The sequence below is a fragment of the Saccopteryx bilineata genome, chromosome 4 (genome assembly GCF_036850765.1).
Source record: "Saccopteryx bilineata isolate mSacBil1 chromosome 4, mSacBil1_pri_phased_curated, whole genome shotgun sequence".
Classification (NCBI taxonomy): Eukaryota; Metazoa; Chordata; class Mammalia; order Chiroptera; family Emballonuridae; genus Saccopteryx; species Saccopteryx bilineata.
In genome coordinates, this window is record NC_089493.1 from 58,649,122 (window position 1) to 58,675,211 (window position 26,090).

Sequence of the window (26,090 nt, forward strand, 5' to 3'; positions counted from 1 at the left end):
GAGATTAACAGTAGCAAAGGACGATGGAGTGCAAAAGTACTCACAAAATAGTTTGCTACAATGAACAGGGTAGGGACCCTTTTCATTACTCAAAGGTAACCACCATTGAAAAAACCACCACAGAAGCACATGAGATAAAAAAGATAGCAACAGAGGAAAGATGTATGGAATACAACCAAATAAAAACAAAAGATAGAAAAACGAAAGAGAAGGATCAAACAAGACACAAAACTAACAGAAAGCAAGATATAAAATGGCAATAGGGAACTCACAAGTATCAATAATTACACTAAATGTAAACGGATTAAACTCACCAATAAAAAGGCACAGAGTAGCAGAATGGATTAAAAAAGAAAATCCAACTATATGCTGCCTACAGGAAACTCATCTAAGTAACAAGGATAAAAACAAATTCAAAGTGAAAGGCTGGAAAACAATACTCCAAGCAAATAACATCCAAAAAAAAGCAGGTGTAGCAATACTCATATCGGATAATGCTGACTACAAGACAGGAAAAGTACTCAGAGATAAAAATGGCCATTTCATAATGGCTAAGGGGACACTGAATCAAGAAGACATAACAATTCTTAATATATATGCACCAAACCAAGGAGCACCAAAATATATAAGACAGCTACTTATTGACCTTAAAACAAAAACTGACAAAAATACAATCATACTTGGAGACCTCAATACACCGCTGACGGCTCTAGATCGGTCATCCAAACAGAGAATCAACAAAGACATAGTGGCCTTAAACAAAACACTAGAGCACCTGGATATGATAGACATCTACAGGACATTTCATCCCAAAGTGACTGAGTATACATTTTTCTCCAGTGTACATGGATCATTCTCAAGAATTGACCATATGTTGGGCCACAAAAACAACATCAGCAAATTCAGAAAAATTGAAGTTGTACCAAGCATATTTTCTGATCATAAAGCCTTGAAACTAGAATTCAACTGCAAAAAAGAGGAAAAAAATCCCACAAAAATGTGGAAACTAAACAACATACTTTTAAAAAATGAATGGGTCAAAGAAGAAATGAGTGCAGAGATCAAAAGATTTATACAGACTAATGAAAATGACCATACGACATATCAGAATCTATGGGATGCAGCAAAAGCAGTGATAAGAGGGAAGTTCATATCACTTCAGGCATATATGAACAAACAAGAAAAAGCCCAAGTGAACCACTTAACTTCCCACCTTAAGGAACTAGAAAAAGAAGAACAAAGACAACCCAAAAGCAGCCGAAGAAAGGAGATAATAAAAATCAGAGCAGAAATAAATGAATTAGAGAACAGAAAAACTATAGAAAAAATTAATAGAACAAGGAGCTGGTTCTTTGAAAAGATCAATAAAATTGACAAACCCTTGGCAAGACTTACCAAGGAAAAAAGAGAAAGAACTCATATAAACAAAATCCAAAATGAAAGAGGAGAAATCACCACACACACCGTAGATATACAAAGAATTATTGTAGAATACTATGAAAAACTTTATGCCACTAAATTCAACAACTTAGAAGAAATGGATAAATTAGTAGAACAATACAACCTTCCTAGACTGAGTCAAGAAGAAGCAGAAAGCCTAAACAGACCTATCAGTAGAGAAGAAATAGAAAAAACCATTAAAAACCTCCCCAAAAATAAAAGTCCAGGCCCTGACAGCTATACCAGCGAATTTTATCAAACATTCAAAGAAGACTTGGTTCCTATTCTACTCAAAGTCTTCCAAAAAATTGAAGAAGAAGCAATACTTCCAAACACATTTTATGAGGCCAACATAACCCTCATACCAAAACCAGGCAAGGATGGCACAAAAAAAGAAAACTACAGACCAATATCTCTAATGAATACAGATGCTAAAATACTAAACAAAATACTAGCAAATCGAATACAACAACATATTAAAAAAATAATACATCATGATCAAGTGGGATTCATCCCAGAATCTCAAGGATGGTTCAACATATGTAAAACGGTTAACGTAATACACCACATCAACAAAACAAAGAACAAAAACCACATGATCTTATCAATAGATGCAGAAAAGGCTTTCGATAAAATACAACACAATTTTATGTTTAAGACTCTCAACAAAATGGGTATAGAAGGAAAATATCTCAACATGATAAAGGCCATATATGATAAACCATCAGCTAACATCATATTAAATGGCACTAAACTGAAGGCTTTCCCCCTTAAATCAGGAACAAGACAGGGTTGTCCACTCTCTCCACTCTTATTTAATGTGGTACTAGAGGTTCTCGCCACAGCAATCAGACAAGACAAAGAAATAAAAGGCATCCATATCGGAAAAGAAGAAGTAAAGGTATCACTTTTTGCAGATGATATGATCCTATACATCGAAAACCCCAAAGAATCCACAAAAAGACTACTAGAAACAATAAGCCAATACAGTAAGGTCGCAGGATACAAAATTAACATTCAGAAGTCAATAGCCTTTCTATATGCCAACAATGAAACAACTGAGAAGGAACTCAAAAGAATAATCCCCTTCACGATTGCAACAAAAAAAATAAAATACTTAGGAATAAACATAACAAAGAATGTAAAGGACTTATATAATGAAAACTATAAACCATTGTTAAGGGAAATTGAAAAAGATATAATGAGATGGAAGAATATACCTTGTTCTTGGCTAGGAAGAATAAATATAATCAAGATGGCTATATTACCCAAAGCAATATACAAATTCAATGCAATTCCCATCAAACTTCCAATGACGTTTTTTAAAGAAATAGAGCAAAAAATCATCAGATTTATATGGAACTATAAAAAACCCCGAATAGCCAAAGCAATCCTAAAGAAAAAGAATGAAGCTGGGGGCATTACAATACCTGACTTCAAACTCTATTATAGGGCCACGACAATCAAAACAGCATGGTATTGGCAGAAAAATAGACACTCAGACCAATGGAACAGAATAGAAAGTCCAGAAATAAAACCACATATATATAGTCAAATAATTTTTGATAAAGGGGCCAACAACACACAATGGAGAAAAGAAAGCCTCTTCAATAAATGGTGCTGGGAAAACTGGAAAGCCACATGCAAAAGAATGAAACTGGACTACAGTCTCTCCCCCTGTACAAAAATTAACTCAAAATGGATCAAAGATCTAAACATAAGACCTGAAACAATTAAGTACATAGAAGAAGACATAGGTACTCAACTCATGGACCTGGGTTTTAAAGAGCATTTTATGAATTTGACTCCAATGGCAAGAGAAGTGAAGGCAAAAATTAATGAATGGGACTACATCAGACTAAGAAGTTTTTGCTCAGCAAGAGAAACTGATAACAAAATAAACAGAAAGCCAACTAAATGGGAAATGATATTTTCAAACAACAGCTCAGATAAGGGCCTAATATCCAAAATATACAAAGAACTCATAAAACTCAACAACAAACAAACAAACAATCCCATAAAAAAATGGGAAGAGGATATGAACAGACACTTCTCCCAGGAAGAAATACAAATGGCCAACAGATATATGAAAAGGTGCTCATCTTCGTTAGCTATTAGAGAAATGCAAATCAAAACAGCAATGAGATACCACCTCACACCTGTTCGATTAGCTATTATTAGCAAGACAGGTAATAGCAAATGTTGGAGAGGCTGTGGAGAAAAAGGAACCCTCATACACTGTTGGTGGGACTGTAAAGTAGTACAACCATTATGGAAGAAAGTATGGTGGTTCCTCAAAAAACTGAAAATAGAACTACCTTATGACCCAGCAATCCCTCTACTGGGTATATACCCCAAAAACTCAGAAACATTGATACGTAAAGACACATGCAGCCCCATGTTTATTGCAGCATTGTTCACAGTGGCCAGGACATGGAAACAACCAAAAAGCCCATCAATAGATGACTGGATAAAGAAGATGTGGCACATATACACTATGGAATACTACTCAGCCATAAGAAATGATGACATCGGAACATTTACAGCAAAATGGTGGGATCTAGATAACATGATACGAAGCGAAATAAAAGTAAATCAGAAAAAACCAGGAACTGCATTATTCCATACGTAGGTGGGACATAAAAGTGAAACTAAGAGACATTGATAGGAGTGTGGTGGTTACGGGGGGGGGGGGGAGGGGGGAATGGGAGAGGGAAAGGGGGGAGGGGGAGGGGCACAAAGAAAACAAGATAGAAGGTGACAGAGGACAATCTGACTTTGGGTGATGGGTATGCATCATAATTGAACGACAAGATACCCTGGTCTTGTTATCTTTGAATATATGTATCCTGATTTATTGATGTCACCCCATTAAAAAAATAAAATTATTTAAAAAAACAAAATAGTGCCTGAGGCTGCTGCTGGGGCTAAGGAGATAGGGTCTACACTGGAACCAATCAAGCCACTAACTGTAGGAAGGGAATGGGGAGAGAAGGAAAGGGAAGAGAGAGAAGCCGATGGTCGCTTCTCTTGTGTACCTTGACCACGAATCAAACCCAAGACATCCATATGCTGGGCCGACGTTTTATCCACTGAGCAAAATGGACAGGGTGTATAGATTATAATTTAAAGTACCTGACAAATATGTTAGGCTGTGGTGAGCTAGGGGCAGGAGTGAGAAAGAAGAGTTAAAACTAACTCTGAGGTTTCCAGGAAGAAAAAAGTAGTGTGACCATCAAGAGGGAGCCTGAGACCTACGTATAAGGAGGTGGGGAAAGTCCTGGTGAGTTTGGGAAGGCAGAGAGCAGTTGTAAAAAATGGATGTAGGCTTATTTGTTCTACAAAGCATAGGGTTTTCTCTTTTTGTTTTGTTTTTAAAGCCATTGTCTGTCAGAGAACTCAGTAGCACAAAAGCAAAATAACCATTTTTAGGCAAACACTATTGGTCTTTGTCAATGAGCAGAGTCTAAGGAAGGCTCCCATCTTTCCAAAAAGATTTTGGAAAATTGAAAGCCTTAATTAGTAATCAGGGTAGGGACAGGAGGGAGGAAAAGAAATAGAAACCTAATCACTGTGCTTTTCAGGTTTCAAATGCTTCCCCAATCCAGGTAATTTACACTTCAGCAACAATGATTGACAATCAAAGAATGTATCTAACGCACTTTTATTTTTCTCTTGGGGAAAACACTTGTGTTTCCAATTGTTTTAAATTGTAGAAGTTTTAATTGTTTGAAAGAGTTAGGAGAAGTGGCTTTTTGGAGCTGAAATTTACCATGGAAGGGAGTATGGATTCTATCTTAATTGACTAAGGTCACTAGGGCCATTTTCAGGAATGTATTTCCAGGGTGAACAGATACCTGTTTAGCAACCAACTGAAGGTCCACAGGAATAGACTTAACCAAAAAATGTTAATAAGTTGTTACTGGTACCTAAAAAGGAGCCAGGGATATATTTTTTTAAGCCACTAGCATCCCAAATATAATTATTGGTGAAATTTAATATGAAAAGTATTTTTTTTAAATATTCTAAAATAAATATGGGGCAGTGGGTGTATTTTGAGACACTCGTGGTCCCACAGGAACTTACTTATTAAACTGTGTGCTTTGATATGTGTGTTTACTTAGAAAAGTCAAGTGTGACAAGCTAGGTCAATTGCATCAAGAACTTTCAAGGGCTAACCGATTGTGAATGAAGTGAAGGCTGCTCGGGAAACCTGTGTTTTGATGTATGGAGAAATGCACACATCTGCTTTGGGATAGAGGAGACAATCATGGCATTGTTCAGAGGTGCTGATAGGCTAGAGCCAGGGATACTTACAGAGACTGGATTAAAGTATCAGAACTGTTCACATCTCATTTACATCATGCCAAAGAGTGGACCACAGGTTTTGCTGATTAACACACAGACCATGGCAAATAGCACTGTGTATTTGAAATCAAACCAAGATCAGCAACAGTAACACAAACCACCTGTGAAGTTTGGCACGTGCAGGTTCTTCTTAAGCTATTATCTAACCAGGTTCCCCCACCCCCTTATTTTTAAATAAAGCATTTTTCCAAACCAGGAAGTTAGCAAAAGCAAAATACTCCCCAGTTGCCGCCCTACCTGGCCTTCTAAATACATATATTTATGCCACTTTGGTATATACTAATATTTTTTATTGTCAAAATTTGCGAGTGAGCCTTCTGAAAGTAAGGTAAGGAATATATGTTTAAATGTATTGTATGGTTTTGCAAACCAATGTCACCCCAATAAATCCAATTTAAAAGATTGGATCAATATGTAATTGGATAAGAAGTAAATAATAAATGCCTGTGTGAATTACAAACACTATACAGCTTTACAAAAGTTACATTACCCATATTTTTATGCATCATACTTTCTTTATATATCAGGAATTATCCAGCCCACAAAAATTATTGGCAGACAATGAACTACCTTAAAAAAGTGAAATATCAACCAATTGAAAAGACTGCTTAACTGGATGAATGGGGGGACACAATATTCCTGCATGTATTAACAGTGTATTTGTTACTTTATCACACTTATAAGTAAAAATTTGGTCTTAGGGGACAGCTATATTTTTCATTAAAGTAGCTAGTTTTCCTTCTAACTTCCGGACGGATTGGTTTTCCTATCACTTATATTTCCTTTCTAGTCTAGTCAAAATGTGTTTCTTGAACAATTCCTGACTACCAAACTTCATAGACATTACTTATATTTGCATCACTCCTTGTTACAGAAAGCAATAAATAAAAGAAATAAGTGGTGAAAAAAAAGTACTGATTTCATCAGTGTCCCTGCAGGCAAAAGGAAATGGTGGGTTGAGTACTGATGTAGAGAAACCAGGCTACTAATCGCCTCAGTGTTTTTCACTCATCCAGTTTTTATTGTTCCTTCATATTGGGGTTGAGGGTCACGGTAACGCTGATTCAATTCTCTACTTTCCTTGGGTTTCATTAAGCACTTACTGTGTTTCAATGAAAGGAGGGTGTAGAATGATGCCTACAATAATGTGACTTAGTAGGAGTTGTTAATCATCTGAAGTTTATCATCCAGATGTTATTAATGCTTCTCCAGTATAGTTTATAGATGCGACTGTACATTTAATAGCAAAGTGGAACTTGACAGATGCATCAGGCTTACACTAAACAGGCCAAAGTTTTCTTAAGTAGAAAATGTCCTACCAAGTGTTTCTGGGTCCTTCGCGGAGGAAACAGAAAAGGAGCTGAAAGCGACTTCTTTCAGTCACATCAGAAGCTGGCCGTCCATGAAGGTTCTAAACTCACACAACCTGCTTTAGGCACCTATGTATCAAACCAAGATTGGAAACCCACTGGACGTCCCATCCCAAAGTTAGAAGTGACTGGTCCTCCCATCTTTCGCATTCCTTGGGGTGTCAAGGCCAGGTCTAAATCCTTTGAAATTTCTCCTTAGTCCTGGGCTTGGTTGGGCTGCAGGAAGCTACCGGCTCTTCCCCAATGTGGATAATAAGATCTGCCTTTTTCCAGGCTGATGCGGATGGGGACCAGCTGTGTTCCCCAGAGAATCTCAAGAAGTAGGCACAGAATCATTTCGCCGATCTTAATTTCTGTCCCTAGACTGGGGAGTAAGGGAGGACCGTGGCACAAGAGACTCTTCCTTCCTCCTCCCTTCTTTTCCCCACCTCCCAAAATTGGCAACCAGTCTATGGCTCCCGGTCTGGGGTCTGGAGGGTGGGGAATGTGGGTGTGGGGGCCGGCCGGAGAAGCTCTCGCTAGCGCTGCCTGTGGCCAGACCCGCCTCCCATCCCCTCTCGAGCGCACACACACGTCCACCCAGACACACTCCGCGCGCTCACTCGCGCTCTCCCTCGCCCGCCCGCCGCCGCCTGCTCTCTCCCTCCTGCTCTCCCCGGTCTCCTTCTCCTTTTTTTTTTTTTTTTTTTTTTGGTACCATAGAGTTGCTCTGAAAACAGAAGATAGAGGGAGTCTCGGAGCTCGCCATCTCCAGCGATCTCTACATTGGGAAAAAACATGGAGTCAGCTCCAGCAGCCCCCGACCCCGCCGCCAGCGAGCCGGGCAGCAGCGGCGCGGACGCGGCCGCCGGCTCCAGGGAGACCCCGCTGAACCAGGAATCCGCCCGCAAGAGCGAGCCGCCCGCCCCGGTGCGCAGACAGAGCTATTCCAGCACCAGCAGAGGTAGGAGGCTGCGAGAGGGGCTGAGGAGGGGGCGGCAGGAGCCGGGGCGCGGAGCGGGGGGCGGCCGGGAGCGGGCGCCCGGGGCGCGGGGTCCGGGGCCGCGCGCGAGCCTGCAGCGGCGCCCCGAGCCTGGAGCACCCCTCTCCCCTCCCCCCTCAGCCCCCCAGAAATGTTGCAAACTTTTGTAGCCGGTTCTCGGTTTGCGGGAGGAGAGGGGGGCGGGGGAGGCGGCAGGAGGCTTGACAGCCGGCGGGCTCACCCCCTGGCTTTGATTTTTCTGCAAACTGAGGAAGAAAGGCGCGTTGCCGAAATTAAATACGCTCCCCCAAAATACGGAGAATCGGAGAGTGGGGGCCCGGGAAAGAAACTTTTAAAGCGGCAGTGTCCTTTTAAGAAGGAAAAAAAAAAAATCTGTTCATGGCCACCTTCCTCCCCTTTTACCTTTTCTCCTCTTGACAGTTTGGGCCCCGGCTGCCCGAGACGGGCTCTGTTTTCAATACCCCACAGGGCTAAGGAGGGCGGGAGGAGCGAGCGACCAAGGAAGCCCTGGAGGTGGAGAGGAGGCGCCCCTGGATTTGGGGGCGACTTGAGCACCTTCTCTAAGCAGGGCGGTGGGCTTGGGGTTTGGAAGAAGGGCTGGAGGGAGCGGGCTGGGGGCGCGCGAGGTGCCGCCAAGTTATCAGGCGGGCGCGGCAAGGGGAGATGCGCAAGTTTGCAGACTGGGGGTTCGAAGCCCGGCGCCGGGGCTGGCGGGGGTGGGGGGGCGTATGCGCGCCAGCGCGCAGAGGGCGGCGGGCCTATGGGGCGCTCCACGCGCATTCGGAGTGTGCGTCTACAAAAGCAAACAAGCAGTAAAAGAAAGCTCAAAAGGCACCCAAACTTATTTCTGCCCTGAGAATCCTTCCCTCGGCGAGGTTCCAAGCGTTTCTGCAAGAACCTGAGAGTGGTCAGTGCAAATCGAAAGCTGGTTGGATAGTGCGAGCGCTGTTCCTCCCTCCCCGGGCGATTTTTACACTTCATTTGGAGTGGGTGGGTGGTGGTGGGGCACCATTGCCCCCTCCTTGTTTTTTCCTGAAGTGAAGTGTTCGGGAAAGCTCACTCTCTCCCTCTTTCTTAAAGGTTTCCGAACATGATTTGGGTGTTTCTTTTTTGGGGGGGGGATTATTTATTTGAATGCTCTGGAGTTTTTCAGGAATGGGAGGGAGCTATTGCTTTAATTACTGTTGTAAATAATGTATAAATCACGCCTGTCACTCCGGAGGAAGCGAGCTCGCGCGAGCAGCCCAGGGCTGGGGACAGAGGGGATCTACAGTCTGGGCCTGAGCACTGGCCCAGCGTGCCCTCTTCTCTGGCCTCTGGGCTTCTGGCGGCGATTAGGGGGTGGGCTGGGGAGAGGTGAGTGGGGACCCCAGGAGCCGCTCCCTTCCTCTCGATGTTGTAGTTGAGGGTAGGAATATGGCTGATCATGTGCTGGCTGTTTTACAGTATCCCCCCCCCCCCTTAGCCACACCCCCTGTCCGGGCGCTTTCCCATTCACGGAATTCGAGTACAGTATAAGCCATCAGGATGACACACGCGAAAAACATTTAATTAAAGGCGATTTCCGAAGAGTGAACGCACCAAATCGCGGTTTGAGCGGGAGGGCTGGGGGCATCGATGGCCAGGAGTGAAGGGAGAGGGATCAGGGCTGGGGTCCGGGACCTGCCGCTAGCTTGGTGAGTTGTGTGTGGAGAGCTTTTGGCTGCAAAGAGTATATTTAGACCCTGAGACGGTGGATTTGGAATGCGAGCGGGTTATGTAACAGGGTTAATCAGAAACACTGGAGAAAATCCCCTTCATGTGTTTGAGGCTTTTTTTTTTTTTTTTAAGAGGGGATATCTTATTTAAGAAGCCACACTAATTTCTGGTTTGAGCTACCACTCACCTCCGTCTTAACCCCCCTCTCCCCCACTTCCTCCTGCTCCCCTCTCCCATTTGTTATTAGCATCTTCAGGTGTCATTCTTGCCAGGAGGTGTTCTTGCGAGAGATCAGGGTGGCAGGCTGCAGAACCGACTAGCAAATCCGTAACTTGCTGTTCTTGCAAATTATATAACGCTGGGGCATTCAGTACCACCAGCCCCCTAGGCTCAGCAAAAAGGGGAGAGGGAGAATGTGGGGAGGGGTACATCTTGACAAGCTGACCTGCTGACCCATATCCCCTTGTCTCCTGGAGAGTCACCCCTCCACTCTTCTTTGAACCTACCCCTTGTCCATCTCTCAGGAGATTTCATGAGGGGAGGGAGAGGAGGTAAGGCCCAAACACTCTACTCACATCCTGCACGCAGGCACTAGGTTATATAACAGTCTGAATGGAAAAAGGAAGGTCAGAGATGGAGGCATCCTTTAGCTAACACAGCAGTAGTAATAGCTTCCAGAAATTATGTGCATTTGCAGACTTTAACCTCAGATGCAGTGTCTACTCCTTAGGGGTACCAATCTTTGTGTGTGAGCTAGGGAGAAAAAGAATGTGTAAGTATGCCTGGTAGATGAGAGTGATTTGAAAATGGGAAATGTTTGGGTTTTCAGATGATGTAATGGAGTTGGCAGAATATGCAAGTCGGCTCCCAGAGTGTAAGCAGCAAGAAAATTGGAGCTGGCATCCAGTATTAATGTTGCATAAATTACAATATCGGAAAGAAATTAACCTACACACTAGGTGATTAAGCCTTTTTAATACTTAAAACATAAAGACACACAACTCAAAAGGAAAAGCAAATATCACCACCTTATGATTAGCATTTTCAACCTCAAGGAAGATTGAGTGGAGTTCTTGGCATTGGGTGAAGTGGAAAGCTTTCTGATTTGGGGGATGCTTTCCTGAGAGGTTACAGTGTTAGCATCCAGCCAACCAAAGTTTGAAGGCCACAGAGACTGTGGGCTGGATTCTCATGACATTGAGGTGACCTCATGAGCCATTACCTGGATAGACTTAAAACAGTTGCTAAATTCCAAACTCCTGGGAATCCATGTGTGAATTGGCTGTGTACGATTTGTGCCTGAGCTTCCAAAATCTGATGTGTGACTTTATAATCTGAAAGACGACTTCTCTCTCTACTCCAAACTGGGCAGGGAATGTTAGCAGTTTTAATGAAAACTGTTCCGTTTGCTAGTTGGTATTAAAGGTGGCTGGTGTCATTCAGTCCCATCTTTGCAATATGATAAGGGCAAAGGCAACATGGGAAGTAAGAATGAAGCGGGGGGGGGGGGGGAACCACAGCGAATCTTTAATTTAACAAGGCTTTCAGGGACTTTAGGGAGCCATGAGCATTGTGACATAACTGTTGTTAAAAACCCTTTTCCCCCCCGAATCTCCTTATTATATGCATGCCAGAAGCTTACATATTTTACTTCACTGAAGTTACCCTCCTAGGGCTGGCTGTGTGTGCCACATAGTGGGTTTGGAACACAAGTGCTAAAGGTTGAATGCTTTTAGGGCAGGCCAACCTCAGGGAAAAATCAAAACCAAAAGATGGGATTAACACTGAAAAGCTCAGTTGGATTGAGATCGAACCCCCTGGAAGCTCAGTTTAAATTGATTTAAAATCAGTTAACAAGGCCTGCAGTTTATCTGTAACCCTGAGGAATTCTAGAACCACACAAGTCTTTGACTTTGGAAATGTTTTGCCTCCACTGTACCCCTTTCAGTCTTAGCTGATTCACTTGCTGGTAGGCGCGCTTGCCTGGCAATGTAGCCCCCTTTCTAGAGATTGATTCTCAGATCAGCTTTTCTTACATGGACCCAGCTCTCCATAGTGAACAAGTGATGCCCCCATATTTTAAAAGAGATACTGACTGGGATAAAATCTTTTGCCAGAGGAATGAAATACTTATTTTTTAAACTAAGGGACTTTAATTTTTCAGTAAATTACTCATAAAAACATTTATAATTATACCCTCTAAAAATGTAGTAGAATAATTTTAGAAATTGCATTTGGTGATATTTATGATAACCTTTTCTGTGCTTCCCCCCTTATTTCTTAAAAAAAAAAAAAGAGTTATTAATCCAGAAGCCAAATCCTCAGTGGCTAAAAACATTGACAACAGACTCTTTTTATGTTAGTCACCTGCTGGAATTTCCCAAAACTGACTGGCATTGTGAGGAGCCCTTGGCTTTAGAAAGTGTCTCTATTTCCGACACTGAAATATGGAGCCTGTGTGGATGCCCCTTAACCACGAGGCCCTTAAGCTTATGTTTTCCAGGCAGCAGAGGCTCAGGTTCCATACTAGATGCCTAAGTGGGATGTTGGCAGGTATGAGAACGTTCATTGCAGTTGTTGTGCCTCCGATGAAAACATTCTGAGGAGTTTTAGTGACAGCTACATCACTTTGGGAAGCAAACTGACCCCGGTCCACCAGAGCTGAGCTTTGGAATACACTGAGACTAGCCCATGAGTTCTTGAGCCACACTCTGTCACTTCTGAGTTAAGATGCACGTTTGTCTCCCATTTGGGGAAGACAGTTCTCCCGCTCTTGCCCTGAGGAAGTTGGGCATGGTGTTGGAAGGACAGACTGAGTTGGATGCCACTAGAAATCTGTTCATGTGGTTGGTGTGTTGTCTGCGGCATATGCTGCTTTTCCTGAGTAGACACCTCCTTTCCCCTCCGTCTTCAAAGTCGGCGTGATGAATTGTGCTTCTTAGTTTATATATGTAGTTCAATCTCTGTAGAGGCAAGATCACTAACTACATTTCAGGTGTCTGGGGAAAGAGTCATCATGTGACTGCCCCACGTGCCAAAAAATTTTTTTATGGAAAACACAGCTCTCTTCATATGACATTTCTTGCAGCTCAGCCTCTTTGTCTTCCAGGAGCCAATGTAAAGGGGCTGTGAGGTGGACATCATCCACTGCCCAAGGCGATTCCTAACCTGGTCATCCCAGATGAGTGATACGTTCTTCCAGAGCAACAAAAGTCTGCTCTGAAAGGCTTTCGGATTCTGGGCCGCTCACCTAGAATGTGGAATGCCTTTCTGATAGGCGACTGTCGTCTCCCTTGCTTTCTCTCTTGTTTATCATTTAAGAAAAAAATGTTTTTATGTTGTTGTGTTTTTTTTTTAAAATCTCATACAGATGGAAAGTATTGGTTTGGAAAAGAGCTGTTAAAATTTTCACCCATCTTAGTAAGCTGTCTGTTAAGACAAATAAAATTGAATCATTTTGAATTAATGCTTCAAAAAGACTCTTTGGATAATCAGTGACTGAGTGTTGATTAATGTTCAATAAACCATGATTTTTCTATAAGGGTACCCAAGTAATACTAATGAATTGCTTTTTGTTGTTGTTGTTGTTTTGTTTTTGGCAGATACAGATTAACCAGACAAAAAAAATATATTTTTAATTTAATTTATTGTGTTTACATAGATTCTAGTGTTGCCCCAATTGCATCCCCCTCCCCTGTATTTCCTTCAATATATTTTTATTGAATGTAATTTTCAAATGTGCTGATCCCCATTTCTCCCCTATAAAGAATATTGAGGATGTAACTGAATCTTTCTTTGAGGTTTGAGGATCTTACGGTGCCACAGGGCCCCTGTCTGAGGGTGAATCCTGACTGTACATTGTAGAACTATAAGTGGAGACGGTCTCAGACACTAGACAAGATCTATCTTGATCCTGTCTTGGAATTGTTTTTTAATCCTTGATAGCAGTATGTTTTGTTATTTGTGTCCTATATTCTCCAAGTTGCAAGTAACAAAATAGAAATTCCCTTCAATTATTTAAATCTGGTTATTTGAGGTTTTTACTTTATGGGAAAATTTCAACCCAAGGCTGGAGCTATAATTCTTTCTCTAGAGTTGTAGAGGATGCAAAATCATACTCACATATTCCAGAAGGCTATTGTATTCACAAATAAGTTATGTACTATAGCATCGTAGTATTATGTAACTACTCCCCTGTATAATGGTAGATAGAAATGCCAGCTAATTTTGCCTCTTGCTTAGATATGTTAAAAGGGTATTTTTGGTAAAGGGTTCAAAATCTGGAAAGTTAGGAAACTGAAGGGTTAAAAGGAAAACTTTTAAGAATATCCATAAAGAACACTTAGATTCCCCCCAAAGAAGAAGCTCTTTCTCCAAGCGGAGGCCTGTGTTTCCTGCACCAGTAGGGAAGCATCCCTGGCCTGTGTTTTCTGCACCAGTAGGACAAGCATCCCTGGGACCACACCAGCAGGGGCCGACTTTTCTGGGGCCATCCCACTTACCTAATGATCCTCTGTGGTTATCTTTTGTTATCTTTGTTGTTGTAGTGTTGGAAATTGAGCCTGGGAGTCTCGGTGTTCTTTTGTGACATCCCAATTATTTATTTATTTTTTGCTTTTTTAGTAAAAACATCAAGGAGATTGTCTAAAGACATCCTTAGAAGGAGGCTGCAGAGCATGATGAGAAATACCTAATGCCAGAGTTCATGGTTTAGGCAGGCTCACCTTTTGCCCCGGATTTTACATGCTCATGTTAAAAGGAATTACAGGTAACAATTCCCTTATGCTGATGGAAGAACGTTTTTTTCCCCCTAACAGATATTTATGGCCCTAACTGACACGCCATTATTACGAACTGTCTTATCGTATCACATGCTGTAGCACATTGACAGAGCGTGGTGCTACCCTGTCTACAGAGCTGAGGCGCTGGTGGCCAGCTGGGCAGCCTGTTGCAGTGTCCTCTGACACTTCTGCCTATGGGTGTCCCACATCCTTGAAAAGACCGAAGGACTCTAGGCTGTCCCAGGTGGTTGCTGTCCCAGGGCTGTTTTCCTGGGAGCTCAGTTTGAAGCTAGAACTGAGTAGGAACAATTATGGTGTAGAACAGGGATAGTCAACCTTTTTATACCTACTGCCCACTTTTGTATCTCTGTTAGTAGTAAAATTTTCTAACCACCCACAGGTTCCACAGTGATGGTGATTTATAAAGTAGGGAAGTAACTTTACTTTATAAAATTTATAAAGCAGAGTTACAGCAAGTTAAAGCATATAATAATAATTACTTACCAAGTACTTTATGTCTGATTTCCGCTAAGTTTGGCAGAATAAATCTTTATAAAACAACTTACTATAGTTAAATCTCTCTTTTTATTTATACTTTGGTTGCTCCACTACTGCCCGCCATGAAAGCGGGAACACCCACTAGTGGGCGGTAGGGGCCAGGTTGACTACCACAGCTCCCAGCCCCGAATCCTCTCTGGTAGTGTGACTAGGCATTTGAGTTTTGATTATGAACTATCTAAAAAGTTTTTTGACAGTGTTAGGAAGTTCCGAGGTCCATGAACAACAGATGGAACTCTTTGGGGTACAGGGAAGGGTGCCACTCAGTCTAGGGTCCTCAAGCCTGTGAAAGAGGCAGCACACTGTTAAAAATACCTAGCTTACTTCGGGGGAGGATTTGGCTGAATACTGATGAAGTTTATGAAAAATGAATGCAGCGAAGTTGCTGTATGTAAGCGGTAGGCGTACGTGAAAGAAGTAAGAAGAAGTAAAATTGTGTATTAATGACACTCTGGAACTTGATGGAATTGTATACGTGACAAGAATGGTGACAGGGGGTCTGTGCTTAATGGGGGAAAATAAACTGGCTTAACATCTATGTGTCAAACTAGATGTGGGAATAAAAATTGCAGAATTTGAAATCGTTTGACTTATTTTATAAACAAAGAATACTACCAAGGATAAATAGGTAGGTTGCAAAGCATAGAGGTGAAACAGTGGGGGTGGGTGGGTTGAGGGACCAACACTTAAATTTATAATGAAGGTATGGTAATCACTGTTTTAATAAATCCAGAATATTAACTGTGCTGCTAGGTAGAGAATCAGTTATAGCCAAACAAAAGGTATATATATGAATCTTAGGTTGTGTTGCGAGAAATCCTTTTGATCCCCAAAGTATAAATGCACGTACTGGGAAGCAAAGCTGCACACGATGTAATTTTTTCTGTCTTATCCTGATTAATTGACAGCCACTGTATGCCTCTTTCCTGAAGGTGACTTTACAGTCTCCAGAGACAGAATTTCTCTCAGAAGTGAAGTGAAGGAAGGAGAACCACAAGCTAAAGAGTGTTTCGCTGGGTGAAGTATTTGGGAGAGAAGATAAGGGTGAAGTAGGGGACTGGAGTGGTTCACAGAGATGAAGAATGCCTGTTTGGGGCTGGGATGGTGGGGGTTGGGAATGAAGGAAGGGCATCTCTAGAGAGAAAAGAGACTTCTCTGCAAAGGAAAATGAAATTAGCATTGACTCGGAAATAGTTGGGACTGTGCCTTTCTAATTTAAAATTATCTTTAACAAGGGCAATGAAAAGAGGAAAAGCTGGCACTTGGAGAAGTTATGATGAACTTGTCGAGAATGCCAGTTGACAAAGGCAGGTAAGGGAATACTTGGAAAAACAGAACCAGAACAGGTCTGAAGGGCACGATGGTCTGCCTCCTGGTGTGTTAAGGAAATCAGCAGGCGTGTTTATTGACTCTGCCAATTCATTTTAAAGAAATCTGAAGAAATGGACAAAGACAGAGAAAAGACAACCAGATGTGATGCTGCCCTTCCATAAGCCAAGAGGCTTCTATCGTCCCATTCAATCGATGTTGGTCATGGGGAGGAGCCACTGTATGGAAGTTAATGGATTTTCAACATACAAATCACAGAAGAAACAAGGCTATATTTAGCAAGTCTAGAATCTCCTCAATAAGCTGCATTGCTTTTCGTTTTCACTGTACAATTATAAAAGCAGCAGACGGTAAGAAGGCCACAGTAACAATATAGCATGTATGTCTAAGAACGCTTATGTGATAGGTATATTATGTCTGAAATGACAGGACAACCGGGAGGGTAGACTGCCCGTAACTCTCAGTTGTCCATGTAATGTAAGGAAGGCAGAGGCAAATGAAATACTTTGATAATTAAAAATGATTCTTCTTTTAGTGATCACATTAGTTGACTGATGATGCCCAGTGAGAAATTGCCCGAGGAATACTTTAACCATTTCTGGTACTCATGAATCACTTCTGATGAGCACGTTTATGTGGAAAGTGGACAGTTTCTATAGACCAGGCCGTCATCCCAGAAGATGTAAAATTTCACGGTGTGAAGGATGAGGGTTGAAGATTAGTGAGATTCTACAACTTCCTTGAGGCCCCACAGGAATCAGTAGGAAACTGAGGCTGCTCTGGAGGGGCTCTGGAAATTTCTAAAGCTTGCATTCTATTCTTGAGCTTGAGGGTGTATGTTGGATATGTGGTGCTTACTCTAGATAAGTGATATATAGATAATGGATATGGATAGATATAGATACAGATGTATGATGCTGCCACTGCTCATGTGTTATTAGAATAAAGCTTGTTAGAGTCAGGGTGGGGGGGCTATGAATCATCTGGCCTAGCTGCCTGTTTAAACTGATACTCGGAGATCTAATAATGTGTGTGAGGTCTCATTCCTAGTGTGCAGCAGGGCTGGGACTGAGCGCTAGTCTTTCACCTCCTTACCTAATGTTAGTTCTTTCCACTTGTGTGTCAGGATGCTGAGAAGTTACAGTACGTTACGAAAAATCAAGTGCCTGCCTCCCAACAGATCCCCCTGAGGATGTTAAGACAGAAACAAGTTAATCCAGTGTTAGGTAGTGGATATATATGCAGGTAAGTGCAGGGTATTTTGGCAATTCATAAATAGTGTCAGTAATTGTTATTTTTAAAATCCCACCGGTCATTTTTATTATTAGTTAAAAATTAGCCAATGAGTTTGTGGCTAGGTCAGTAAAGCCATTCTAAAGTACAGCAAAAATAGTGCCTGTGCCCCATGGTCTGGCTTAGTGGACAGTAAAACCTGGGCTGTGGAGTGGAGCGTGTCGTGGTTAGCGCTTGAGGAGCAGGGTGCTTGCTGGTGCTGGGCACAGCCAGGGTGCAGCGAGGAGCCTGCGTCTCCGCAGCCGTCCACTTTCCACAAGGCAGGCGGTTTCAGGTTGTACCTTTTATGAGATGTTTGAGAGCAAGTCTGCAAATAGAATACTACATAGCCAGTAAAAATCATATGGTGCTAGAAAAACATTTCTTAATGAAAAGTCAGAGCTTCCATAGCATTGTGTACAGAATGATACCCTCTTTGTAAAAACATAGTATATATAAATATATGTGTGTGCATGTGCACGTGTGTGCACACGCACACACATGTTGACATGGACCCACATATACCTAAATGAAGGAATTATGAAGTCGTCGTCTCTGGATGGTGGGATTATCCACCTGTTTCTTTTTCTCTGTGCTCTTCTGTATCTCACAGTTTCTGCCCTATGTATATGTATTACTCTTGTAACCAGAAAAAAATAAATTTTTTTTTTCAAAAAACGTTGTTTGTGTGTTGTGAAACTGGGGATACCTTGAAGGAACTGATTCTGAACTTGGCATGTTATGCATATTTTTTTGATGTTTTAGGGTGGGCCGAGATTACTGGACTAAGGAGCAATACCTTTGACAGTCACATTCAGCCAGGAGAACAAGGGTCATTCAGCTCGAATATGAGACGAAGTGTCTCAGTATTGGAATTTCTTGCCCCTCTAGAGCAGTGCTTTTCAAGTGTTTATACTGTGACCTACAGTAAGGAAACATATGCATTGTGAGCCAGTGCGGCGCGCGCGCACACACACACACACACACACACACACTTGAAATAAACTTTTCACATAAAACATTTAAACTTTACCTGTGATACATTTCTTTCTTCTATTATTTAAAGACAAAATTCAAGTCACAAGTTTCCAGACTGATTTTATGATCTGTATATGGGCTGTTCCCGCAGTTTAAAAAACTCTGTCCTGGGCGTGAGGTAGAAGCACCCTTTCTGTGGGCCATGGCTTGATGGTGGGAGGGAGGGGGAGGAGGGAGGTTTCCACAGTCACTGATGTTGAACTCCAGGTGTTCCATGTTATGATTTCAGGGAGGAGGTGGGGGGAGGAAAACTAATGTAAATACTATTTGTAACCATACAGTATCTCGATGCCACTTTTAGCATGTGCTCATTAATATCTGCTTAACATTCAGGCATGCTTCTGCCGAGACTGACTTAAAATGTTAAGTTCTGGGATCCTCCTTGCTGGGCGTTGATGTCACTGTGTAAAAACAAGAGGGTGATGTTCTTTCATGCAGTAAATATTTGCTGAGTACCTACTGTGTGCTAGGCACTGTGCTGGGCTCTGGGGATAAATCAGCTCACAGAACAAACAGGTCAGGGCCCTACCTTCCCTGGTCTTACTTTCTCGTGGTGGGGTTTCTCATTGAAGCCTACTGTCTGGGTCACCTTGGACTAGATACTTCGTGGTTATTCTCTAAGTATATCTTTTACCCCTCTTCCTTCTTTATGATTTCACCCTTCTCCCCTCCCCTCCTCCACCCCGTCTCCCTTATTATGTCCAAAGCTCTCTTTGCTTATTGAAATCCTACCATCATTTTAGCTCCAGATAGAATGCACCCTGTCCCTCCCACAGTTCCCGTGGCCCTGTCTTTTATAGTAGTCAGTCACGTGGGCCTGCTCATTCAGTCAACGCGTAACCTCTTCCTTGGCCGGGCTCCTTTGCTCCGTCTTGTAGTGTTATTTCCTGGGTAGGAGTCTAGTCACCCCAGGAGACCGGCAGCAGGGATTCTTCTTTTACTTCTGCACAGTGCCTTGCAAAAAATTGGTGCTCATAACTGCAGATAACCTCTCCCACGTTGCCCTTCAGAGCTGTTTGCTCCCTCGGTAAGGTCAGCTCCGCACTTCCCAGCTCTGCCAGAGCAGCTTTTACTTGCCTGTTCTTCCAGCTGGGCCTCCGGTTTGGACCCGGCCGTCCTTGTTTGGCCCACTTCTGTTTCCCTTGGATGCACAGAGCCTCCTCTCAAGGGCAAGGACAGGCCTGCTCCGGTCTTGAGGAACTCAGACCAAGGCTGGACGTGTTGAGAGACAGCATACATGGTTGTCACGAGCCTGCTCTGAGGGAGACAGACCTAGGTCAGTGGCCTGGGCGTGCTGTGTGTGAGCTGTGAGACCTCGGGTAAGTTTACGGTCAGTCTGTTTCTCTCATTACCTGGAAGCTGGGGATGAGAAGGGTGCTGACTTCCCCAGGTGGTGAGAGGGCCGCCAGATTCTGCGTGCTCAACAGCTGGCGGGAAGCCTCGCACACATTGAGTGTGACTCCTGTGACGGCGAACGTGGTGGTGGTGATGATGGGGCACATAGGAACAGTGGGGCCCTCTAGCCACCTCTCCTCGTGTCCTCAGGTCGTCAGCTCCCTTGGCTTGGAGCACCCTCCCTTGGCTTTGATTGGGCGCTCTGTGAAAAGCGGGAGTTCCAGGGCATCCTAGTCCTGCAGTTTCCTTTTACTGCCACTCTCCTGGAGTGTGTCTGCCGGTCCCTTGGCTCAGCTGCCGTGGGATGAGTCCTGCTGAATGAGGACAGGGCACCTAAGATCAACCCCTTCAACCACTTGTTGACTTCTGAAATGACACTGCACACCTTGAGCAGAGTGAGAGGAGGGCCTCTGTCTGGCTGCCCCCTACCTCTGTCTGGCTGCCCCCTACCGTCCTGCCCCCACTACTCCTGGCGTGCAGGCTGGCTGCCCATCCAGCCATCGAGGCTGGGAGAGTCCCGTCCTGCCTGCAGTGCCCCCATGTTCTATCTCACCTCGTTTTGCAGGAGCCCCAGCATTTCTTTCCCTCTCTGCCCTTTTACTCACTTTCTCCTTGCTGCCACACAATCACGTTGGAGAAGCTTGCCTGCAAGGGTTCCATTCAACTTGTTCTACGTTAATGCTCCACTATGGTTACCCACTGCTGAGTCTTTTCCTTGTAATGTAATCTAATAATTTACATGCACTTTGCAAGTAATACTCTCAGAGTCTCACAACCTGCTTGAAATTGCTCTGCTGTTACAGTATTTGAGCTGATGATGAGAGAGCAGCGTGAGAAAGTAGTTATTGGTATACAATAGTATTGGGTAAACCCAGGAAAATGTTAGCGCAAGGTAAGGGTGTTGTGGATGGATTATAACAGCCTTTCTCAGAGAACTTGCTAAGGGTCTTTTATTGATTTTAGCGTGTAATTAGCCTAGGATAGGTCAGAGTATCTTTGGGGTAGAAGCATAGCAAGCTATAAGAAGTGAACCAAGACTTGAATACTGTCTTTGTGGGATGCTATGAAAAGCTTTAGTTCTGATATACTACATGACTTTTATAGAAACTAATTGGCACTGAGATTGGGTTGTTTTATTTCTTCACTCAGACATGTCGGAAGCTGATTCTCATATCCAGTAGTAATGAAAGTAGAGTAATGCTGTAATAATAGTGCCATTGTAAAGCGAATTACGCCACTAAGCATCTATTTTGCCTAATTTGTATTGTGATAGTGTGGGTGATACACAGACATACAGACTAGCTAGGAAGCCCCAACCCTATAATATTGAACAGTGAGTGAATGAAAATAAACCCTTGTTCCATGAAAAAGTAAAATTGTATATATTTAAATATAAATGTGTATATACATATGCACACATACATATACATATACAGATGAAGATATAGATAGGCATATTGTGCCAGTCAGGCGGATAAGAACAAGATATGTAATGTGTCTTAAAAATGTTTGCCTTGTGTTGCCTTTTCACAAGTTGGCCAGTGTGCCTGGGGGCAGGTATTAGTTATGGCAGGCCAAGGCAATGATAGCATCAAGGGTTGAAAAGCAAGGCTTTGTGTATCTGTCTCAACCTCCTCATCTTCATTACTGTATCTGAGAACTCCTAGCAATTGGTATTATTTAAGTTTGGGAAGAAGCATTAAGGGCCCAGGAAGTATGGTCATTTTATTTTGTCATTTGTCTCTTAAAGAAAGACACTGGCTGGCCATACAACTTCTTTCACAATCGAAAGTGAAGACATATTTTTTATGCCTTAGCTAACCCTAAGAGCAGAAACGAGGATCTGAGAAGGCAGCGTCAAATGGGGCTGCTCCAGCCGGACCTATAAATTAAAGAGTCTGAGCTTGTATTACGTTTGGATTTGGTTCCAGTGACTATCTCTTCAGCAGGAGGACTGGCATCAGGGGGTCATTTGGCAGTAATTGCCCATGAGTTTCTGACTGTGAGGATGGTATCTCCAGGGGCCTCCTGAAGACTTAACCTGGTTCATCTCCAGTCTGGATTGCTGCCTCCAAGGCTGTCTCCCCATTCTCCTGTGGGGGCCATCCGGAAGGGTTTTACCAGCACTGTCCCTTTCTTACTAGCTCTCATTCCCGGATTTTGCTTCTGCAGCATTGTCGACACCACCCCTTGGCTGTCCACATCCTCAGAAAGACCTTGTCCAGAGAGCTGAGGTTTTATGCAGTTGAGCACCTATCTTACTTTCACATGTATAATGCTTGCTCTGATGACCAAAATAGTGAAAGTCAATTTGCCTCATAGACAACTATGTACTCCACTTATCTCAGACGAACGATGTTGATTTTAAACTCCGTGAACATTTGAGAGAAGAGTACGTAACATCCATCAGTGCCTGCCGTCTGGATTAAGAATATATTTAGTGGAGAGCCCTGGCCGGTTGGCTCAGCGGTAGAGCGTCGGCCTAGTGTGCGGAGGACCCGGGTTCGATTCCCGGCCAGGGCACACGGGAGAAGCGCCCATTTGCTTCTCCACCCCTCCGCCGCGCTTTCCTCTCTGTCTCTCTCTTCCCCTCCCGCAGCCAAGGCTCCATTGGAGCAAAGACGGCCCGGGCGCTGGGGATGGCTCTGTGGCCTCTACCTCAGGCGCTAGAGTGGCTCTGGTCGCAACATGGCGACGCCCAGGATGGGCAGAGCATCGCCCCCTGGTGGGCAGAGCGTCGCCCCTGGTGGGCGTGCCGGGTGGGTCCCGGTCGGGCGCATGTGGGAGTCTGTCTGACTGTCTCTCCCCGTTTCCAGCTTCAGAAAAATGAAAAAAAAAAAAAAAAAAAAAAAAAAAAGAATATATTTAGTGGAGAAACATGACTGCAAACCTCAATGAAAAATATATTGTGTCTAATAAAATGTTATAATGAAAATTACCGTGGTGTTTGACATCCCTTTATTAATTGGGCTTTTCCATTATTATTTTCTTGGTAGCAAACACACTCTGATTTTATTGCTCATTAGTTATAGTCCTTATTGAATTCATATTTTTGCTGCTTCAGCTGTGTTTATCTTCTCATTGGTCTCAGTTCCTTCAGGGCAGCATTACAGATTGTTGCGGTCATCTGTCCCATATCTCTGTCCCTTACTGGAGCATTCAGGGGTGCTAGTGACAGTGCAGTTTAGAATCAGAACATGGAAGACCAGCCCGCTGAGGGGAAAATGGGATGAGGTGAGGAAACCTAATATTCATTGAAACTTTCAGATGCTTCAAGGTGATGCTGTGTGTTGCCTCCTTTCATTGATCCATCAAGTATTTATTGAGCACTTACCATGTGCCAGGTCCCATGTCGTTCAACAGAGGTACAAAGTTGCATTAAGGGAATTAATAGGCAGGAAAAACAAATTAACTTGTAATATCAAAATGTGAGAAGAATGTTGTAATAGAGATGTTTACAAAAATATATTCTGCACAGAAGAAGGAGAAGCTACTCCATGAGGACTCAGGAAAAATTCACTGAAGTGGAAGCCTAGGCTTTTGGAAAATGGGGAGAAATTTTTTGCCTGGATGGCAGCAAGTGAGAGAATATTCTAGACTAAGTTCTACAAGGTGGGAGTTCACGGCACATTCAGGTAGCGTGAATGAGGTGGAGCTTAGCCTAAGCCTGGAGTATGTTGGTGAGGATGAGGAGATGAGGTTGGAGAAAGTACGCAGGGGTCAGGCTAAGCATTTTGGATTTTTCCCTATGACATATTTCTGGGAAAGTGAAAAATATCTGTTCTTTTTTGGGGGGGAGGGGTGCAGGTAAGACATTGAAGTATAAGTATGTTGAAGTTGGGGTAGACGATCGACGTTGTAGATGAGACAAGTTCGGAGATCTTTTTGATACTTCTGGAGAGACATTCTACAGGCTGGGGCTTGAATGGGTAAGAAGGTAGGTAGCCTCTGAGGTAGAGTTTGCCAGAAGAGGGAACTGGAGGGGCAGGACAGAGGCAATGATGGAAGTCCACCTCAGAGCTGGGTGGGGTTACTGGCTGGAACATCTTGTTGTGGAATGAGAAGAGGGGAGAGGCATGGGCTCCGTTTTGGGTAGAGAGTTGGAGGTACCAGGGAAGCATTTGGTGGACCGTTGGAAATGCGGGTCTGGTGGGGAGCGTGTTGGTGTGTCACCTGTGGAATTAGGGGGGAGACTTTCAGCGAGTCTCAGGAAGGAGCTCAGGAAGGACAGCTGGGCTGGAACATTATGGAGCAGCATTTTGGACAAGGAATTAGAAGGTGAAATTTTAATACCAGGTTTTGTTCATGGCTTTTGAAGTGAGAGCAGGAAAACATCAGCCTAGGGTTCAAGTGGGTGTGGTTGAGAGAGTAAAGGGAAGGAGTGACTGAGAAAAGAATCTCAGACAACTGGCTTTAGATCTGAACATACTACATGAACTAAGGGCATAAAAAACCAAGAACGTCTTTAAATCCAGAGTGAGGTTCTAATACACTTTGCTGCTTCTGGTTGCATTTGAGTTATATCTGCTTCGATGGTGGTCTCCTTCTCAACAGGTCTAATTGATGACTGAAGAGATGCTGCTTTTTTTTTTTTTTTAACTTTCTACCCAGTCCAGTATTGATTTACCCTGTCTCTAAAGGGAATCTACCCCACAGTTGGCAGAACCTCAAGGCTGGAGAACTGGAATGAATGGGAGCTGTGGCGAGGTCCCCACCTTGCCCTGGGAGAAAGGCTTTGCCGGGAGAAAGTTGAAAGAGGGTCTTGAGTAAAGGTGTCAGATCTTCAAGGATGGTTCTAGCCATGGGGAACTAAATGGAAGATTTTTTTTCTTCCTTTGGCTGACCAGGAATATAAAGAGAAACGCACACATGTTTACTGGCGGGTGGCTGACGATGTTGATTATGGTTCTAGTGGGTTGCCAGTCTGTGTTTCTGGTGCTTACCTGTTTCCAAGGGGTCCTCATGTATGCAGTAGCCCCTGCAGGTCCTGGGAGGAAGTTGATAACCTTGTGACTTATAGAGGCACTAGAGAAGCATTGTGTAATTAGGGAGACCTATTGACTTAAAACATCTCGTCTACTGATAGGCTGAATTTACCTTTAACTCCGGTGAGTGTGACAGGAGGGGCCTTTGCCTGTGGGAAGCGTCAGCACTTTGCCTTCCGAGGAAAGTAGCCGAGCTCCTTACTGTTTTCAATGAGCTCCGACTAAATACTTTCCCTGTAGATCTTCCACTAATATGTCATATGAATTATGTGTGTTATCTCTGTGCTGTGAAATTAGAGACCTTCGCCCACAGTGTTGTAAGCGGATTAAATGAAAGCCTGTTTTTTATGGTATGGGGGGCCCCGGGAAGTATCAGGGAGCTGTTTTGTGTGTGTTTGATCTGACAGTGGGGAGGCCTTGGGATGCCAGTATCTTCTCAAACCTGAAAGCGGAGCTCCGGCTGGAGTTTTTCTTCAAAGAGGTTTATATTTTATCCCTTGGCACTTCTGAGAGGAAAGGGAGGTCTGGAGTTGGGTGATTCTGTAATGATTCTTTTCTTGCCGCTGTTTTTCTTCTCCGTCTTTTTAACTTTTGCAGAAAGCCCTTCCAGTTCTACGGTCAGACCGTCGGACCCCGTTCAGGACGTTGGTGGCCAAACAGTCCCCTTTTGTTAAGCGAGCGTCCTATTTTTGTTTCTCTTGAAAGGTGCCCTTCAGGACAGCAGAGCCTTTATTTGGGCTGTTTAGAATTGAGCCCTGGAGAAACCAAAACAGAAATCGTTCTAAACCCAGGCCAAGTGCCTCCTTTGCCTAGCAAGGCAAAGCTAACCCAGCACAAGATGAAATCTAACCAGCTGGTTACCTGAGAACCACCT

General features: G+C 43.4%; 1 protein-coding gene across 1 annotated transcript in view; it reads left to right on the forward strand.

Annotated features, from left to right (window-relative positions):
• The first annotated feature begins 7,954 nt into the window (after positions 1 to 7,954).
• Positions 7,955 to 26,090, forward strand: part of RORA (RAR related orphan receptor A) — a 788,307-nt gene continuing 770,171 nt past the window's right edge. Inside the window, exon 1 of the mRNA XM_066274835.1 lies at positions 7,955 to 8,121. Within this exon, the coding sequence (XP_066130932.1) occupies positions 7,956 to 8,121 (166 nt within the window). The 5' untranslated portion in view covers position 7,955. The remainder of the gene's footprint in view (positions 8,122 to 26,090) is intronic.